At 35.1% G+C, this 14,006-nt stretch overlaps 2 protein-coding genes across 3 annotated transcripts in view; one reads left to right on the top strand and one right to left on the bottom strand.

Annotated features, from left to right (window-relative positions):
- LOC113510240 (cohesin subunit SA-2) overlaps positions 1–5,854 on the bottom strand; it is a 30,257-nt gene extending 24,403 nt beyond the window's left edge. The window contains exons 1-8 of one of the 2 annotated variants that reach the window (XM_052898626.1): positions 5,132–5,854; positions 4,164–4,334; positions 3,350–3,554; positions 2,444–2,669; positions 2,224–2,347; positions 1,869–2,047; positions 1,438–1,693; positions 793–924 (exon numbers count right to left, since the gene is read on the bottom strand). In XM_052898626.1, coding sequence (XP_052754586.1) covers positions 793–924; positions 1,438–1,693; positions 1,869–2,047; positions 2,224–2,347; positions 2,444–2,669; positions 3,350–3,554; positions 4,164–4,334; positions 5,132–5,611 — 1,773 coding nt within the window. In that variant the 5' untranslated portion in view covers positions 5,612–5,854. The remainder of the gene's footprint in view (positions 1–792; positions 925–1,437; positions 1,694–1,868; positions 2,048–2,223; positions 2,348–2,443; positions 2,670–3,349; positions 3,555–4,163; positions 4,335–5,131) is intronic. The other variant, XM_052898625.1, reaches the window with a different exon arrangement.
- Positions 5,855–6,723: 869 nt separating this feature from the next.
- LOC113510047 (ras-related protein Rab-10) lies at positions 6,724–13,851 on the top strand. The gene is made up of 4 exons (XM_026893500.3): positions 6,724–6,940; positions 7,125–7,324; positions 9,366–9,455; positions 11,297–13,851. Exons 1-4 carry the CDS (start codon positions 6,814–6,816, stop codon positions 11,489–11,491), a joined length of 612 nt encoding a protein of 203 aa, XP_026749301.1. The 5' UTR covers positions 6,724–6,813; the 3' UTR covers positions 11,492–13,851.
- The last annotated feature ends 155 nt before the right edge of the window (positions 13,852–14,006 follow it).

Below are 14,006 nucleotides of genomic sequence, written 5' to 3'. Positions count from 1 at the left end.
ACTGTCAGTTTCCTCATATTGGGTTTGCTGGAAGAAATCTCTATTGGAAATAGGCTCGCCTTTGTGCACTGTTATGTTTGTTTTTACATTTTAATAACATTTTGTGTACATTAAAGAATAAAGAACTACAAACAAAACTTTTACCAATAGAAAACAACAATAGCATTACAAGTTTGCAATCTAATTATAGTAGTCTCAACATTCACAGAGGTGAAACGGAATAAATTGATTTTTAATACAAAAAGAATGTTAATAAAGAATAAAAACTACACACAAAATAAGGACTAAAAACAAAACTATCAAATTATTCTTATAAACTACTAGGTTACCAGAGGGAGACTTTGTACAAAAGTCGATTGCATGGATACCTCTGTCTCATTAATGTTTCTACCGTGAAGCAGTTGTGTTTGCATGACCGTATTTCAGTTTGAAGGGTGGGATATGGCGTGAATTTACAGGGTACAGAGGAATAAAACCTGAATCCTCAGGAATGGCAACGCATGAGAGGTATCATGGGCGAAACAGTATACTCTGTTATTTCCATGGTACTGCTCATGTCTATAGGCGATGGTTACCACTTTCCATCAGATGGACCGTCAGCTTGTTTGCCATTCTAAGTTGTATACAAAAAAAAAGGGTATTCAAAGTACTTTGATATGATGAAAATTGCTGATAGTAGTATTGTACAATGTATCAAATTAGTAACTCTTTGCTTATTTTAAGTCATTTTAATTTGGGTGACTTTTTTCTTTTTAATAAATAAAAAGTTACCATGATAGCTAGATAACTAACCTGTCTGTTGTCCAACGCTTCCTCACCAGGTCCAGCCTCCTCGAGAAGCAAATCGGTCATACACTCCCAGTCCTTCATCATGGGATTAGACTCGATCAACGAGTCTACCAGGTAAGCACCATGCTCGTGCAACTGTAACAATATGAGTGAGTTGTTATTGCCATAAGAATTATATAATAAAGCATAATAGTTTTATATAAGCATTATTTAAAATTACTTGTATGTACTTTTTCCATTGTAAAATATTTATTTAGGTATATATTTATGTCACCTATAACAACGTCATTTAAAATTTTGTACACGTGATTATGAATGTATTTTACTCACTACAGTGACTATGAGGATTTTTAATGCAAAAAAAAAACTCGAAAATATACTATTAAAGTGGAAGTTTGTGATATATGGTTGTCATGCAACATAAGTCTATAGAAGTCCTTTCTTCTTTAACACTAAATAAAGTAGTGAATAGTTTTAAAAAGTTATGCGCATGTTTTGTCAATAAGGTTAAATACAGGATGAATTGCCATTCAAGATTTTGTACGAGTGATTAATGACATATTTCCTACACAAATATTTTAAAATGTTTTGCCCATTAGTGGGTATATCAATGTATGTATTTATATATACAGGTATCGCGCAACCTACCTCGGACTCGATGAAGAACTGCACGAGGTCGCGGATGAGCGGCGTGTTGGGCAGGCGGCGCTTGCCGCGGCGGCTGCGCGGCGGCGAGGCGGCGGGCGGCGGCGCGGCGCCGGCGGCCGGCGCGGGCGGCTCGTCGGCGCGGAACAGCCGCACGTTGAGGAACTCGCCCGCCGCCGCCGCCACCGAGCGCCACGACGAGTACACCAGCTCGTACACGTTCTCGCAGTCCTTGTCCGTCAGCACGTCGGGGTGCATCCTGTCGCCGCCCGTCGCCATCAACATTACAATATTCACATGTGCACAAATGAAAATATATTTTTAAAAGCTTTGGAGAAGTGGTAACATATTCCATTCTTACTCTACATTTTGTATACCTCTGCTTCGTTGATCTACTAAGTTTCACCTAAAAATAGTAAAAAAAAACCACTCACTTGAGTATGGCGATAACGAGTTTGACAGCGTGCACCGCGACCTCTGTCTCCTTGTCGAGCGACATGGACACGATGCGGTCCTTGAACTTGGACGTGAACAGCTCCAGCTTGCCCTTGAGCTCCTCGCACTCGTACAGCGGCTGTAACGCTTGCAGGCAGCGTAGACGTACCTCGCCCACCTGACGCAAACAGTCCTCTTTGCATTACAATCATGTTGAACAATTAATTGAAATTTTATATATTAGATAGTGTTAAAAATTTGACAATAAGATTTCTTTAAAGTATGGAAAAAAAGAAGCCAAATATAAAAAGTAATAGTATTTTTGAGTAATAAAAGTATGTATAATTCTCTCACCTTGTCATGCAGAGTCCATCCAATGTACTTGAGATATAGATCATCAAGGAAGTGTGCAGGGAATTTCTCCATCCAGATGCCTATTTCAGCCATTGTTATGGCTCTTATATCTGGCAGGGTGTCCCTGGCAACATAAATAAATAATAAATACCATTATGAAAATGCATTACAAGCACTTGATACAAACTTTCCTTGATTTGTGCATCGGCCATTTTCTTACCTGTATCTATGCACGAAAACGGATTTGAACATGTAAGAAAGCATATTCTTGATCTCCTCCATGTTCTCCTCGAGCTCCTGCCTCTTGGCGACGAGCACTTCGAGCCGCTCGCTGGCTCGCTTGTCACGCGCCTTCAGGCGCTCGGCCTCATACTGGCGCAGGCAGTTGTCGCAGTTCACGCTCGTCAGCAGCGCCACATCCACCAGCGCCGTCATTAATTTCATCACTACCGTTAAATGATCGCATAATGTACATGTTGTATTATTAACAAGTGTATATTGATCAGCAAAAAGATACTTCAATTGAGAACACACATGTGTCAATAAATGAGACATTTGATAAATTAAAGACATTGTAAATAGTTTAATTTATACATTTTATTTTCCAACAAGCAATTTTTGGATCAACAAGGAAAAATATCCACTTTAATCGTCATAAAATTCAAATTAGACCAACATGAAGTATTGTTTGTAAAAAAAAAAAACAAAAAAACTATTGAATATAGTCACAAAATAAAAATTTTGATAAATTAAGAACATTTTTCTTCCAGCTTTAAAGATGTAGATAAAACAACAAAATGACTATAGACCAGCCTTTTCCAAAGTGGGTGATAGTGCCCCCTTGTATACATAAGGAGCTGAAGGCCTAAAGGGAGGCAGTAAGAGATCCAGAAAAAAAATAAGGTGTTGTGTAGAGGCTTGGGGATGATTTGTTGATCTTAAAGTAATAGTGGTTTTTATGTAGATGAACAAATAGGGGCACTAAAAGATAATATTCTCAAAGTAGGCAGTAGACAAAATAAATTTGGGAACCCCTGCTATAGACAATTATACAATGACAGGATGATAAAATTTTTTTAAACTCAATGTTTTATTTATAGCATTTACTTGATTTCTCAATACTCACCAGCTAGAGTAGCAGTGTGCCTAAATGCTCTCACTTGAGAATCAGAGAGCCCAGTGAGCAGTGAGATTATATTATCCATTAGGTACTGGTCGTATATGATAGAGTACTGGCACATCTTCACCAATGTCTGGATAAACTCGCAGAAATTCGACCGGAATTTCTTCCATGTCTGACCAGACATTATCAGTGGATATTCACCACTCTCCTGTTAAAATAATAATTAAATCCATTGAAAATTAAATCATTAACATATACTGTAACAAAGTGTAACATAGACTTTTAGAATTCACAACTGAAATGAATCTGTTCAATTTAAACTGTTAAACTTACTTACTTCATACAAATCATCACCTAATTAATTCCTCAGAGTACACATTTTTAAAAACACTATTCACCTAAGCTATACAAGGACAGTTCCTTGCAAAATTTCATACAATTTCAATTATATGTTGTATAAGAAAAATTTGTATGAGATGGTCTTAGAGCAATAGATGCTAAAACAGTCATTTTTAGATTTTTTTTGTCTGTATATTTATTCCAACATAAGACAAAAACCACTGTACCTAATTAGATGTGGTTTCCACATTTATATTTCTGAAGGTCTAACTTAAAATCTGGTATATGTTTTATCTTGATATTCTATCTAGAACTGTTTCATTTGTTTTCCTACTTCCGATATCAAAAAGCTTATTTAGCAATGTTTATGTACATATTTTTGTCTTAAATATAATTCCTAAATCCTAAAAATGTATTAAAATATAGTACACAGTAAAGTGCTAGTTGAAGTCAGTCCAAGATAAAAAATAGAAAGTACCTCATCAAACTCCTGTGTCATTTTCTTAATGATAAGTGTGTGGTCCATCTGGGCCATATCAGGCGTGACCTTCCCGCGGCACCCTGATGAGTTGATGAAGAACTGCATCAGCTGCACTAGTGCACTCTCGCGGTTGCTCTTGTACTCCTCAATCCACATATCCACAACTTGCTATAAAATTTATTTATACATTATTATAAACATCTACAATCACAGAATAGTATATGAACACATCTGAACTATTATTTTGCTATTAGGCTACCTTTTAGCAGGTCAGAAATATTGAAAATTATTCTATCATTACTGAGGATAGACATTTTGCTGATGGGGAAATCCCTCATTGTTGAAATCTTTGAAATTAAACTTAAATTGTGATAAAAACATAAATTTTTTAGTCATGAATGATTTGTAATCCAAATAGTCTTGCCTATTGTAATAAGAGAACATACCTAAACACTAATGCAATGAGAAGTCAACTCCTCGCGAGTCAATTCCAACACTGCCATTTTGGTATGCCATTTGGCTTCTATATAAAATTATTAATATGAGTCAGTGGGACCTAACCTTAAGATATGTTAATAAGAATTATAATCTTCACAAGTGTAAAGCTACAGAGTACAGCTAAAAATACATACTACATAGCTACAGTAGTAAGGAAATGTTACTTTTTTATGAAACATAAATAGCAAAGAAGCTTATGGCCTGTCTGATGGAAAGTGACTATCGCCCACAGACATAAACAGCTTCATGGATATTATGGAATACTGTAATATCTCATGCTTTGGCATTGTTGAAGACTACAATGTTGTTTCAGTACCCTGTAAATACACTGGCACATCCCATCTTACAAACCAAAACAGAGCAGAAAATGGGTGGAAGAGAAATATTAGTCAGTGGATACCCATATCTATGCAGGCAACTCTTATGTATACTCTACATGGAAAGATCACACTTATATTGGCACTTACATTTATAGCAGTCTTATTGAATCTTAAAATATTGTAAAGGCTGTTTTCATCATCCCCGGGCAAAAGTACAGGTGGAGGTGAATAGGCAGGCGGTGGAGCCGCACCCCGCCCACGGCCCCGGCCGCGACCGCCGCGCCCGCGCCTGCGCAATGGCGGCGGTGGTGGTGACTCCGCCAATCGTCCCACGTACCCTCCATCACCACCTCGTCCACGGCTACGAGTTATCCGTTTTGTAGGCGCTGGAGACGGTGACCTCGCTCCTTCCTCTTCGTGGTGAGATTCTTCCGCCTCCTCTCTCGCCATCTCAGTAGCGGTCGAGTTTGCCACTGCTCCGACGTTAAAACCAGAATAACTTGGTGTCTCGGGCTCATGTACAGATTGTCCTCCATAATCCGTCATAGGTGTGGCCGGGGTCATTGGATTCACATATTCTGGCGGAGGATCGTCCATCCGGATACGCTTTCCCCCTCGTCGATGCATTTTGTTTGAAAATTATACTTGTGGATCACTTTCAGTTTACGTATCCATTACTTTATATTATAATAGCAAACTAAAAATGAATTAAAATACTATGAAAACTAGACGGTTGCCACTTTTTCATTATTGATTTCTTTTACTAGACAGTTCCATAAGAATAAAACGAAAGGAAAAAGTAATTGAAAATCGATGAAAAGATAAAAGGACGCTGCCAAAAAGTCAACTGAAATGGCGGCATAAATAGTGTTGCCATTCTGACATCAGATTTTCTAACTGCTAAAATAAATGCTATTTAAGTAAAAAAGTCAATTCCAGAATATTTGTACAAAATTTATACGAGATTCCTTGTCCTTATCCTATATCCATAAACTTGGTATAACATAACTCATAATTTAAGCTTATATCTGTTATTATATGTCTATGCCGATAACATAATCCATTAAAAAAAAATCATTAAAATTAATGCTGCTTTCACTACCTAGAATCAAAACTTTTAATTCAAAGATCTTTTGAAAAATTCTTATCACGAAAAAAAAATTACCGCTTCAACAGATTTAGAGATAAACTCATCAAGATATATCAAAGGATGATTTTATGTGTCGAATAATCCAAAAATTCAGATACAGAATACTGCTGACACTGAAAAACTTTAGAATATATAAAAGCATGATGTAATATTTCTTTATTGATCAAATAATTAACATCATCAACAAAAAAAAAGCTTACATACATGTTTTCTATACACTAGTCTGCTATGAATTTAGGAAAATATTTACTGATGATGCACTTTTGTCCTTTTTTTACTAATTATATTTGCATAAGAAGAAAGGAGACAACCATTAAAAAATCTGTAAAAAATTATGGTTTCTTGAGATTTCTTAAGAGACTTGATTTCTAAATCCAATACAGAGTTAATTATTGGTGAATAAATAAATAAGAATGATGAACATTTATTAATCTAGCGCTCTGCACGTTAGATATCTCAACCCACTCTCAGTCTTTATTTTATTGTTTCTTTTTGCCTCAAATCACAACTCTCTCCAATGCAGGTAATATTTTTTTGTATTATCTATAGTTTAGATAACCTGTGGTAAATTTATTGTAATCAAGCAACACAAACGGTGAACTGTCACATTTTCATATCGGATGTACTCACATAGAGCAACCCTTTTTATTTTTCATTATTTGTAAATTAATACATTAAAATGGCTAAGAAGACATACGATTTGTTATTTAAACTTCTTCTAATTGGCGACTCCGGTGTGGGGAAGACTTGTATATTGTTCAGATTTTCGGACAATCATTTTACAACAACATTTATATCTACTATTGGTAAGGACCACTTCTTTACTTTATACAGATTTATTTCCTGATACACCCTCGCAAAAATAATGCAGTTAGTTTCACTGAATACTAATTATTTACTAGTTGCTTTCCGCACATGTTTTATCATTGTATTTGGTTATGTTATTTTACAAACCAGTTTAACTATGTGACTAATTGATATTATTTTTAGGTATTGACTTTAAAATAAAAACAGTAGAGCTGCGTGGCAAAAAAATTAAATTGCAAATTTGGGACACGGCGGGTCAGGAGCGGTTCCACACGATCACGACGTCGTACTACAGGGGCGCCATGGGCATTATGCTCGTATATGATATAACAAATGAAAAAACATTTGATGATATTGTTAAATGGTTAAGAAATATAGACGAGGTCAGTACATAATGTATTTACAAATCTTTATATACAACTTGGAATTCATTGATGGTCCACTATGTGTGGTATTTGACAACTACTATCTGTGATTATGAACATCATGGTAAACATTAAGTACTCTCATAGAGTACATAATAATCATGTATATATAATATATACATTATTTAAATGTTTGTACTGAAGTCTGCAGTCATGGTTTTAAAACATACTTAACAATTGATATGTTTTCAACAAGGTCATTGTGTAGCTTTTTTTAAAAACAATATTTCTTTTTGCAAAGTATTCCTATAGCTAACTATTTAAGTTAGTTTCAGTTAATCATTAAATAAAATTCTTAAAATATGATCATAGTAGTAAAATCTTAAAACTGTAAAATACAATAGCACAAAATATTTTAATTGGCAACTATTTTATTTAAATGCATGTTGCATAGGTAGGTATATAACATAAACACTGCTTGGGTGTTGCAATTAGTGGTAGATTACATGTATGTAATAACAAACATTCAAAATATGCAGTAATTATAATTTACAGACATTTATTTCAAAATTTACTTTTACAACAGTCATTAATCAACCAGTTACCTGGGCACCTGTTACCTATCAAAATAAATAGCATCATTACATCATAATACACTGTACCATCTATTCTGCCTCATATACATTGACAATCCATGATATAACCAGGTTATTATGTATATAGTAATTTCATTACCACATTTTAATCTTAAAACCATAACACATTCATTTTAACATAGTGACTTGGTGATAAAAATATGAATACCCATGCCTATTTAAACTTATCCTCATGCAAATGACTTGATACAAAACTTTCTGATTGATTAACAAAAAATAATTGATGCATTCAAAGTATAATATTTTTTTATTTTCCATAACAACTGTATTATAATGGTAAACAATAAACTAGAGTTGTAGAAGACTGGTGTCTTCATTGGGCAGCAAGTTGGCTGTGTTTTAATATCTATAATGGAAAAAACACACACACATACACAAACCACACCAGAGGGCGTACCATGAAATATTTTCCAAAAATTTCAGGACAAATGAAATAGAAATTTGATGTTGAAATTACATAATACATTCCATTTTAAATTATTAAAAATATTAAAATATTGTTCCTCTGGACTATTAGGATAGGATTTATGATGAACGAAACATTAAGCTCCATTTACTGGGTCGATTTTGATACGAACAAAAACACTAAATTGAGCCCAAAAATTCTGAATTTTATTTCATGGTAGGCCCTTAGATTTTTCTATGGAATAAGACTTCCAAAGTGTATTAAATTCCTCTTTGTTTCCTAATTATAATGCTAAATAGTTTACCTGTTAAACACTGTTAATATAATTTGTGTATTTATAAACTGATATACATCATTAAAAGGAATTTTTCAACCGACTTCAAAAAGTAGGAGGTTCTCAATTAGGTTGTATTGTTTTTTATATTTGTTACCTCAAAACTCCATCAGTAGAAATCATTTTGGATTTTTTTTTATCTAAAAAATATGCTTACAGTTTGAAATCATAGAAAATTTATCAAATTAATTCAGTGGTTTAGTTTTTAAATCAAAATAAATTCAATGGTATTATTTTGTAAGAATAAATTGGATATTTTAGACTTGATGTTGGTTGTTTAGCAGTGACTTTAGAACAATCACTTTTATTAGTTGTATGAGATATCTTTGGCAGGACCCATAAAAAGATAATCAGTTTCCATTGTCCTTTGATTTACTAAAAATGAAAGCTTGCAGTTGTTAAATTCAATGGTTACCTCCCTAGAAAACACTTCCAGTTATAACATGCAATCTCGCTAGACTAGAAACAGTTTAATATGCACCACTCCTGTAAAGCAAACAAGCAGTAGAGTAAGAAATACATATGTGGTGTATACATAGTCTAACAAAGAAAAGAAGGGCACACCTATTCACACATCGGTTACCTTGCATGAGTGCCAAATATAACATTAATGACCTATATTCTTACCAGAAGAATGCTAAAAAATCCTTACTTGATTTGCAGCATGCTAATGAAGATGTAGAAAAGATGATATTGGGAAACAAATGTGACATGGAGGAAAAACGTGTGGTGAGCAAGGACCGCGGCGAGGCGGTCAGTACACTGTTTATTACTTTTCTTAATAGCTTTTAAAAAAATTAGCTTAACCCTTAGCACTCCATAGGGTCCACTGCGAGGCCCCAATGTTTTTAGCATGAGTAGTCTTAACATGTTATGGAATCGTCTGCTTTGACAATTGTTATCTGTAGTTAAAAAGTGCTCAGTCTCGCTACTGTAATGATTGAATCATTATTTGACCAATTTTATGATTAGCAACATGGGGAAAAATAATTATTATGATGAGAATATAGAGATGAGTGGTAGAGAAGATGTGTTTGGTTTTCCATTGTTGCTGGAGTTGCTGATAGGCAGTAGTACAAAAAAGTGCAGAGCACTAAGGGTTAATAAGGTATTATTTATTTATTTTTTTTAACACTTTATTTCACCAATTTGTTGGATTTGTTGAACAATTTTCGATAAGTGTAGTGTAGTACAAAAGGTGGTGTCATTGCATTATAGGTATATGATAGAAAGGGCCGTTAAATAATATAATAGATATTGTGAAAAATTAAATACTGAAAATATTCATGAACCAAACTACATTTAACAAAAAACTGAAGTTCCAGTTGGAAATATTTTCTTTTTGTATTTCATACTATATTTGCCAATGGGCATGTGACACCCCTAGAGTTGAAGGCGTCTATAGGTTAAAGTAACCGTTTACCATCAGACGGGCTGTATACATGTTTGCCACCTTAGTAGTATAAAAAAAATACTTAATCACATAACTGACTGATGGCACAGTTATAATTAATTGGAATTAGATCTGTTTTCCGTTTTTGTCCATGTAGTTCTGGCATAAAATACGCCACCCTTTCCTTTTCCGTGGGTGTCGTAAGAGGCGACTAAAGAAGGGCGAGGCATGGATAACTGCGTCCCTCTTAAAACATCTCTAAAGCCTAACTGCACTTGCCAATCTGCCTGCCAAGCGTGGCAACTACGTGCACAACCTCTCAAAGGGGAGGCTCATTTTCAGCAACGGACATTAGCCATATTACAAACAGCATGCTGGTTTTATTTGGATTGTTATAGTCTTCATTCTTCCCTTTGAGATCTAATTATGGAAGTATTTCACTAATTTGAAATTAAAATTTAAACTAAAATTCTTCTAACAAAATTATATAATTTCATTCCACAAATATGTTATTCATAATAGTATAATAAAGAATATTCTTTGGATTATGTACTAACAAATGCGTAAAATATATGTGACGCATCCATTATAGTTGTACAGAGCAATTGTTCTGCGCGTAGTTGTGTTGTAACAATGTATTGTATGTAGCGAGCGATACAAACAGGTTTACCGAGCGCTCGTGAAAATTAGAAATTAATTAACATTAAGGCAATGTTAACAATCTGCCGAACACGCTTTGTGATTCGTGACTTATCTAAAAAAAACTGAGAAACATTTGAGTGGATTTCACTCGTTGACGTTGTACACTATTGCGTACTGTTGCGTCATTAAATAATATATCATTTAGAAATATGATACATACTTTTAAATGATAAATTTCTATATTTATTTACAAATTGTAAAAATAAGAATTTTTGAAAACAGTGAATTATTGAAAATATTTTTAAATATTTATTTATTTTTGTTTGCTTTTAATTTCTCCATATCGGATAGTACGGTAGCTCGTTCTACGATATTTATAATAGAGAAAACTGCTCTGAAATCCCACTACGCACGACGCGATGAGGCCGTTGGCATCTTAGGGCTAATTCAGCAGCACCACGACCAGGCGACTTCATAACATGGTTCCTCTGAAACTGTTCTCTTATCGTCTATGCCTCGAACCTCGACCTGCTACTTAAATTGCGGTGTGACGGTACAGATAGCGCGCGAGCACGGCATCCGCTTCATGGAGACGTCGGCGAAGGCGAACATCAACATAGACCGCGCGTTCTCTGAGCTGGCGGAGGCGATCCTGGACAAGACGGCGGGCCGCGACGCCGACGCAGACCACGCGCGCATCGCCGTCGAGCGCCGGCCCTCGCGCGCGCCGCCCGCCCGCGCCTGCTGCTCGTAAGCCGCCCGCCACGCTCGCCACACCCGCCACGCTCACCACCGCCGCCACGCTCGCCACGCTCGCCACACCACGCCACACACACCACGCGCCGCCAACGTACACTCGGCATGAAGGGTGTGTAATGAATATATGATATCTCTAATTATTTTAGACTACAACAGCTTGTACCGTGTCGTATTTTAAATACATACATAATAAAAAAAAATATATCGTACCGAACTCTAGCAATGTATGTATAGATGTTTATCAGGTTTCAAAACTAATGATTTAAAAAAAGAACTGCTTTTTGTCCTAAAATGTCCTAAAACAAAATCTGCCACTAATATACAATTTTATAACCATTTAATATTTTTTTGTTCTTTAAAAATTTTGAATACATTCTTACAAACTAAATAAAAAAATTAGTGGTAGTCCAACAGAACATTTAAGTTCGCTATAAAGCGTCGATAAACATTTAATACAGACATTACTAGTAATGTGCTTATAAACTCTCTTAAAGAAATAATACGGAGGCGGCAGTGGAGTGGTTGGGACAACGAAGAGTCTAGAGAGTTCCACGTTATTGTCGCTAGTGACCTTGATGACGGCGCGTCTATATTGTTTACCCCCGTTTCCAATCTCTAGGCTGGTCGTTGTTTATTGTTTATGGTGGCACCGTGCTGCGGTGGTAAAATTCAGTTTATGGGAGCCAGAATTTTGTGTACATTCTGAAAATCCTGTTAAGGCAGACTTACATTTATTCAGTTATAAGCGTTAGTGACTTCAAAACATGCAATGGAAATATCATCAGCATGATATGTATTGATATCAAATCAAGTTAGACGAGGCCAAAAGTTTGTCAACACGTACTTGGCTCGAGATTGTAGCCAATAACAAACCTAGAGGCAGATTTACATTGAGTCAGCGTTAGTGGTGTACTGACATAGTATACGAAGGACATTTCAAGTCAGCACCGACGAGACATCGTTTTACAGATTTTATAATAAGCACACTAATGAGTTTGTAATAAACTTGAATCAGTAACTTGTACTGATATAATGTAAAGCTGCCTTTAGCCGACGTCGCTTTGTCGCGTAAGGAATTCTGTGCATTGGCATGATGTGACAATTATCAATGAACAGAACTGCACCAGTAGTTACGTTTAGCGCTTGAATAAGTCGCCAACTCTACACAATATAAAATACAACAACTACATATATTTTTTTATAGTTACGATCATTCTCGTCACTTTGTAATTCTATAAATGTTAGAAATTCCATGTGTATTGTTTTTACACCTTTTCTCAACGGTCAATCATGTTTTTATATTAAATATGTAATTGTTTCAGTCATTGTGTGTCAACGATAATTTTTTTTTCATTATTGTAAATTAATTTTTCTTTTTGTCGAAACTTGTGTGTGACTGTTAAATGTTCGAGTTAAAATTACCAAAATATTATTTGTAAATGCCGATCTAAGCAATTAAATATATTTTCATTGTGCAATAATCTTTAATCGTACACAACAACGTTTTCATGAAATTATTTGATAGAATAAGCTTAGCTATTACGTACTAAGTATATTATGTATTGTTGTTATTATATCGTTTTGGTGCTTTTCAATTCTCACGCCAATGTGTTGTTTATTCACAGCTTTGTGTTGATATGAATTTTCTAAGACATTTGATACAGTTGATCAGAACTGACCATTTGTTAGTTATCCTTGTCAGGTGTATGCATTTTAATATTATTACTTGATTACTTGTGCATGTAGACAATGAATTCACGCTATGTGTTGCCAGAGTGTAATATAATATATTCTGGTACGTGTTTAGTTCTCGGTGCCGGCTAATGTTGAGGCGTGCTACTTAAAATTTCGGGAATGCTTCCATGTTTATTTGATTCTAGTATTGTAGGGACTTCACATTGCAATGTTTGGGGCAGTCGCTATTCAGACGTTGCGTTCATCAGCCCTAGTTGTTATTTTAAGCTAATGTAAATGACATGCGCAGATTGTGGCGTCTGCGCGCGACGCACACGCACCAAAGTTGTGCATTTACAAATTAATTTTTTCTACTATACTATAAAATGATGAACAGTGATATAATCATTTCAATGAATGTGTCAGACGACACACTGCTAGTTGTGTTAAAACCTGCGGCGCCCTCGCTGCAGCTGGGGTGGCATTTTAACAAAACTAGTTGCACGTCATAGGTAATTTAAGTAGTAACTCTATAATTACTCGATGTAATAATTATGTACGTTGAAGGTGAAGAAATTAACTATTTTATCGTACGGTGTATGTGTCTCGTCGGTTTTTACCTGCTTTTATAAATAAACATCGCCATTGTATATTATGTTCATATTAAAATACCTATCGTAATCGGTTGTTTTTATTTGTTAATTACTTTGTCCTTGTATTTTTATTGACGCCGTAGGCAAATACCATTTTCCTTATTTATTACTTGATCAATTAAATTTATAGAAAGAAAAATAACACGCGATCATTGTAAGGATGCTGCCGGCTATTTAGCACAG

Source organism: Galleria mellonella, unplaced genomic scaffold, assembly GCF_026898425.1.
Source record: "Galleria mellonella isolate WM207_F2 unplaced genomic scaffold, CSIRO_AGI_GalMel_v1 utg463, whole genome shotgun sequence".
Lineage (NCBI taxonomy): Eukaryota > Metazoa > Arthropoda > Insecta > Lepidoptera > Pyralidae > Galleria > Galleria mellonella.
Note: the sequence above shows the minus strand (reverse complement) of the source record. Positions and strands in the feature narration are given on the sequence as shown.